The 7,046-nt window shown below is 39.8% G+C and overlaps 1 protein-coding gene across 1 annotated transcript; it reads right to left on the bottom strand.

Annotated features, from left to right (window-relative positions):
- Nucleotides 1-445: 445 nt before the first annotated feature.
- LOC133425055 (transcription elongation factor A N-terminal and central domain-containing protein) lies at nucleotides 446-6,560 on the bottom strand. The gene is made up of 3 exons (XM_061715715.1): nucleotides 6,475-6,560; nucleotides 2,598-2,676; nucleotides 446-1,664 (listed from the first exon to the last, which is right to left on the bottom strand). The coding sequence occupies exon 3, from the start codon at nucleotides 1,641-1,643 to the stop codon at nucleotides 696-698; it is 948 nt and encodes a 315-aa protein (XP_061571699.1). The 5' UTR covers nucleotides 1,644-1,664; nucleotides 2,598-2,676; nucleotides 6,475-6,560; the 3' UTR covers nucleotides 446-695.
- Between the last annotated feature and the right edge of the window lie 486 nt (nucleotides 6,561-7,046).

A 7,046-nucleotide genomic window follows, 5' to 3' on the forward strand; every position in this document is an offset into this window, starting at 1 on the left:
AGGAAGATATGAGCCTGAAAGAAAGAAAGAAAGAAAGAAAGAAAGAAAGAAAGAAAGAAAGAAAGAAAGAAAGAAAGAAAGAAAAAAAGAAAGAAAGAAAGAAAGAAAGAAAGAAAAAAAAGAAAGAAATGAGCCTGAAAGAAAGAAAGAAAGAAAGAAAGAAAGAAAGAAAGAAAGAAAGAAAGAAAGAAAGAAAGAAAGAAAGAAAAAAAGAAAGAAATGAGCCTGAAAGAAAGAAAGAAAGAAATGAGCCTGAAAGAAAGAAAGAAAGAAAGAAAAATATGGGCCTGAAAGAAAGAAAGAAAGAAAGAAAGAAAGAAAGAAAGAAAGAAAGAAAGAAAGAAAGAAAGAAAGAAAGAAAGAAAGAAAGAAAGAAAGAAAGAAAGAAAGAAAGAAAGAAAGAAAGATTACAGTTTTGCAGTACAGGTGTACTAATTTAATTGGTTTTTATTAATTCAATTTAATTGGTGTAGTTCAGTAGCATTTAGTATCTTTTAGAGCAGTGTTTTGGGGGCTCCAAAGACTGAATGTGGTGATAGATTTATAGTTACAAAGGTGGAGTTGAATTGGTATTTTTTTTATAGTTATTGGGATAAATGCCAGAAATTATCGTGATACATTTTTTAGTCCATCCCTATAATTCACACAATAATTCTGTTGGTGTCTGGCCGTGCTAATGAGCCCGACTGTTGTATTCAGAGGCAGACCCAGCCGCTGTGGTACCACTGCTGTCCGCAGCCGCTGCACGTCACAAAGGTCATGGCATCCTCATCTGCGCCGCCCCGCCTCACCCAGGCGGGCAGGAAGAGAGCCCCCCTGGACATCTGCGTCACCCTGCAGTCCGAGCCTCCGCATCTTTGGCAGCGAATCTTCTGCGTCTGCGTCCCTTCCACCCCTTGAGGAAGCTGCCTCTCGCTCACAGCCCGGGTGGAGAACTCCTGCCGCAGCTGCCGGAGCTCCGAGCACGCCATCTCCTCCACCGACATGCGGGCGAACTCCTCCGGGCGCAGGGAGCCGCCCAGGAGGCCCCGGCGTAGGTGGCTGTTGTTGGGGTTCTTTAAGTTAGCCACCTTGCTCCTCACGCAGGTTTTGTATTTGACCTGGTTGGGTGCGTGGAGCTCATGGAGGTGCAGTTCGATGCTTTCAGCCAGCTCCGCTGCCTTGTCTCCATCAGGAGGTTCAGGGTGGAGGGCAGAGAGAAGGAGCTCAACACATTTAGATCTCACAGAGCTGGAAGCTGCACACGAGATCTGACTCTGGAGGTCAGGCTTAGCCTGCGGGCATTCCTGCTGCTCCTCGTGGTCACATGTTAGAGCTTGACCGGACTGTGAATCCCCCCGTTCAGAAACTCCAGCCTCCTCAGAAACCTTCCTCCCATCCGAGCATTTCCCCCCTCGACCGTCTTCTCCGTGCTGTTTCTTCCACCTCGACAACATGCTCTTGACTTTCCTCTTCACGTTGTTGTCGGAGCAGGTTTTTAGAAGCCTGTACAACACTTTCACAATGTCTGTTGTCTCCAACTGCTCTGCTGTGACACGACACGCGTCCAGATCACTCACGAGGGTCATGATGCTCTCGTAGCTTTTCTCTACAGTCAGTTTCTCTATCTGAAGAGCACAGTGGACTACTTCCTTTGTATCCATGATTCCTGCAGAGAGGGGGAACTGTAAAAACAAATAATAAACATTAAACTTAAAAATAAGAAGGATATATTATTCAAAATATTAAAATAAACATGCAAGTCTAAATGTGTAGGCCTTTGTAGTGTAGGTAGGGTTGCCACCCATCCCGTAAAATACGGAATTGTCCTTTATTTGAGAAAAAAATGTTTTGTCCCGTATTGAACTAATATGGGACACGATTTGTCCTGTATTTTCATTAACGCCCCATAGACAAGTCTGTCACACACACATCAACACTAAATTTAGCAATAATGAACAAAATAAAACACAGGAAACATTAAGGCCAGCAAAATCTTTGTGGCGGGACAACAGGACCTGCTGCGCTCTGTATATTATAGTTGAATTATTGAAATAAGTTAACTTTTACACTATTTTCTAATTGAATGATTGAAATAAATTAACTTTTACACCATATTCTAGTTGAATTATTAAAAATAAATTAACTTTTACACTATTTTCTAGTTGAATGATTGAAATAAATTAACTTTTACACCATATTCAAGTTGAATTATTGAAATAATTTAACTTTTACACCATATTCTTCACCTGTATCTATATTCTACATCTGGGCTGATGTGGACATACATAGAATAGGAGGATATTTCAGTTACGGTTGGCTGTCTGTACAGTCATGCAAGTTCAATGCTATTAAAGCACTTTAAACTTTAAATCAAAGCATTTTGTTTTTTCATATAAAGTAAACACTTTTTTATGCAGTTTAGAAGTTTTGGGGCTTTTTTTTGGCTCCTGCGCTGCTGAAATCGGGTGTCCCTTATTTCTATTTCTGAAAGGTGGCAACCCTATGTAGGCCTGCTCTGCTGTATAAGGAAGTGCAGTTTTTCCAATGTATTATTTAGCAATATGCACCTTTGATCATATTAAAGCAAATTTTTGTGAGTGGTTTTATTAATTTACCTGAGTTCTCTCATGGTTTGCAGCTTCTTCCTGCTAACAGCAATCCCAGCACGTCTGCACGGGAGCAGCCATGTTGCGCCTGAAAAAAAATACATAAATAAAGACAATGCCAGGATTGGCCGCTAGATGGGGCTGTTGCCCCACAAACAATCCTAACCTAGATCCTCATTCTGGATCAGGTTTTGGGGGTTAGTTCATGCTTATCATGATTCAGAACAATGACATTGAATGCAGCTTTTACACAAGACTGATTGATTTGTGTCATCCTAGATTATGTCATCATCCAGGGGTTTGGGCTGCGTTTAATCTCAAAAAGTGACTCGACAGAGCCTGGCAGCTGTCCTGTGCAGTCATCTTGTGATCTTCCTAAACTATTCTGCTGGATTAATGCTTTTTTTATTTTTATTATCATTTATGTTTTTAAGGGATTTAGGCATGTATATATGGATTTTCAGATTATTCCCACAACAGTTACAGATTTTTTTTATGCCTCTTGCATGAGAATAAAATCAAATCTGGATTGTGTTTGTCAAGGGTGTGACCAGAAGTTTTTTGATTAAAAACACATTTTCAACAATGCATGAGGCTATAAGATTATCGCTATAACTTACTTGTTTTTTAACAAAGGGGATAGTGTTTGAGCTATGGAAGTTGCTGTTTGGTTTTTGCGTGCAGAAACATGCAGTCGTCTTGCACAAACAGCCGACCGGCCTCCAGAGAAGAATGTGAAAGGTATCTTACAGCAAGACGAGACACGTCTTTCAGCTGTGGTGCAAGAATATGTTATGAAAGAGGATGATGAATGAGTTTGTGGGTTTGGAGCTGAGGTGCACAAATGTCACTCGCTGCAGTGGACAGTTTGCAGGGAGCTGTTATTATGGACAAGGTTTGACATAAACACAGAGGAGGGACTAGAGGGAGCGTTCAACTTTGTATGGCTAGAAGTTGTATATTTATTGATTTAAATGAAAATGCAAATAGTTATTGCACATGTTTGCGAGGGTGGGGGTTTGGATTTCGCTTTATAAACCCAAAAGACTGTCCTGTTGAATTAGCTAAAGCTAAAAACCCTCTTACTAATTACACTGCTCATACAACTTAATCCAGCGCTATAAACTAAAAGAAAACAAGCACAAATACCTTAAAGAGGATCATGAATTTCCTAATTTCAGAGCTTTTCCTTAACGTCATACACAGAATATTTGATGTTTATATCAAAAAAGGCTCAAAGGTTAAAGTAATGAAGTATTTATAAAATGAATCCCTGTAAGCCTAAAGCTCAGACAGTCTGATATGAATATCTGCAACAGCTTCTTGTTCATTGAGACAAGCTGTCAGCTTGATTTTACAACATTCATAACATGCACACCATTTAAGCCCTGAGAGCACAGGGTTTAATGGTATCCAGCTCTACCTTAGGCTGCATAAAGTGCAAGATAAGGTTTAAGTTTAAGAACAAAAAACATAATTATAAAGTCTTTCTAAATATGATTTGTGGAAATGATTAGGACAAAGGAAGGAACTTTGATTATCCAGTAAGGGCTTGTATCTTCTTAAACTGATACGATGTGTGCGATCTCAATAATACCTCAATAATATGACATGATATATAATTGTAGATGTAATTAGGTGAGTGTTTAAAGTGCTTTTTCGCAGGATCAATTTGAAGAAACCCAGTTTCACCTTTGGTGATAACAACTCCGTGCAAGCGTGGTTGGATTTTCCTAATGGCTTGCAGCTTTCTCCTCCCATCTTTCCTTAACTATGTGATATTTTCCATTGAGGTTGAAGAAAAGTGTTTAGGATAATTGTTATTGGCTCGTCACTCATAACCCCATAAAACATAAAGAGTGAGCGACGAATATGCTATAAGTTATTATGCTGTTCCCTCCTAGGATGGTTCACCCTAACCTTTAAGAGTTACAACAAACTCAGTCTAACACTAGATAATCGGGACTGTAAACATTCATTGAGGATCATATCCACATGAATCAATGCAGTTTTGAATGAGAACAGAAGGTACATTTGCAGTTAAATGGTAATCGGTGTTTGCAAACATCTGTCAATAGACACAAAAGGAGGATATTTTATTGTCTCCGTGCAACATCTGTCATCCACTTGTGAGTGGATCCACACAGAAGAGCTGAAACACGTGGAACGAGCCGGTTAGAGGATTAAAATAGCTATGAATTAGCTCAGATATGCTGGGATTCATCGAATACGCTATACGAATCCTCACAGAAACAAGGTTCCTGGTTGGACTCCAGGGTCCAGCACATCTGTGTGTAGTTTGTGTGTTCTTCCCCGAATACTTAGTCCCCCCCCTCAGTCTGAAGACATGTATGTATTTCGAGCATGCAAAAAAGGAAAAAAGAAAAAAAAAATGTTTTTGTTTATGATTGTTATGATTTGTATTATACTGTATTTATCCTGATTATTATTTAACTATTCTTTGGTTTAAATAAAAAAAATAAAAATAAATAAATAAATAAAAAAAAAAAAAATATATATATATATATATATATATATATATATATATATATATATATATATATATATATATATATATATATATATATATATATATATATATATATATTTTTAGCATGTTTGAAATAAAGTTTTTCATTCATTCATTCATGTTAGGTTGATTGTAAATTGTGGGATGTTTGTATATTTGTGGCCCAGCGATGGACAAGTGACCTGATCAGGGTTTAATACGGGTTCTCGCCTGTAATGAGCTAAAGAAATTGCAGTCATTTTACTAGTAATACTGCTTTTTACAGTAAATGTGGTAAAAAAAAAAACACACTTTTTTTTTTTACTCCCTTAAAAGAACTCTGGCTCCGAGCATTGATCTCCTGTGAGAAGTATCTGACTAAGACAATCTGTTGTTTAAGCGCACTGTTACATCCATTATGTTTCCCTCTTCGCAGACTTCAGCACAGAGCCGGTCGTCTTTATCAGGCCTCTCGGCTTCTTCTAATCACTGTCTCTGATAGGGCTGCACCGACAGACGTCTCCAGATAAAACTGCACTCTCAACCACGTACTTATAAAGATTGCAACATTTTACTGCACACGCCGAGGGATCGAAGCTTCTCCTTAGAAATGCAGTCTGATCTGTCCTATCTTGTGCACCGCCTCAGTGTTTCATCTCCGCCCCCATCTAAATGATAATAAAATGCAGAAATTAAACATCAAACTCACCAGAAAGTTATTTTTACATCAAAATTACTTTTTAATTGAGGTAACAGCAGCCCTGCATTTAAAATGACTCTCCTGTAAAATTATTCATTATCATTTTTGCACAAAATCCCTCCTTGACGCATGAATAAGGAGCAGGGCGCTGTGATGATATCAACCTTTTAATGTATTGAAATCTGCTTTCCAGACTCATCCGGCTTGTCCTAATAGCAGAAAACGGATACGGCGACTCTCCACATAATAGCTCTCACGTCTTCAAACAACAACCTTTAAACCTCCAAATGGAAGTCGAGGCTTCCCGGAGGCTTTTAGCAGCGTTAACATTTAACTTCCTACATCTCAGCACAAGCATTTTCCAATCATGATTCAGATTTTTAAGCATATGTAGGCGTGTTGTTGTTCAGTCTCTCGTAAGTGGATGTTTGGGGAGTTAAACTGTGTGTGACCTTTCTGGTCCAGGAGGGTCAATATGGGTGGGGTTCGCCAAGACATGACAGACGCAGACATTTGCAAAAGACGTGGAACGTAACAAGCCCTCTTGTATTTTGCTCCTCCAACCATGCATGAATGACATCCACTAAAACACTCACAACTCTCGGACCGTAACAAGTTATTTCAATGCGGCCTGTTGGCACTTGTGCGTTCATTTATCCGTGGGAGTGGAATTTTACCAGCATGCTGCTGCTGTGGCGGCTGCAGCCCGATAGGTGGTGGTCTCTGCACTGCAACGCAGCGCTGGAAGTGGAGTCCTGCTGTATCACATCCTACTTTTGTTGTCTCCGCCTCTTGAGGAGACCACACCACACTTGACGGCATGTATGCAACAGCACACACACACACACACACACACACACACACACACACACCCACACGCACACACACACACGCGCAACCCCACCCTGAGGCTGAAAAATCCTGGGGCGGAAGGAGCCTTCTTGTTTCAGTGATCTGCTGCACGGTAAGTCCCGGCCAGCAGCCTCCTCAGCCTGAAAACCCTCAACACGCCAAGTGCATGTTTGTGTTGAGCACAACACACATACCAGGGAGAGAGAGAGAGAGAAAAAAAAGGGTTTCAGGTGGGAAATTGTTATTTTAGGTGACTGAGTTAAAACACCTCCCCATTTCAAGGGTTAACAGCCGATCCTACATGATGAGAAGCTGGACACTTATTATAAACTCTTCACCACATTAAAACATAGATTTTATATTGGAGATGGCAGACTTTACTTTATACATGATCAGT

This window comes from Cololabis saira, chromosome 24 (assembly GCF_033807715.1).
Source record: "Cololabis saira isolate AMF1-May2022 chromosome 24, fColSai1.1, whole genome shotgun sequence".
Lineage (NCBI taxonomy): Eukaryota > Metazoa > Chordata > Actinopteri > Beloniformes > Belonidae > Cololabis > Cololabis saira.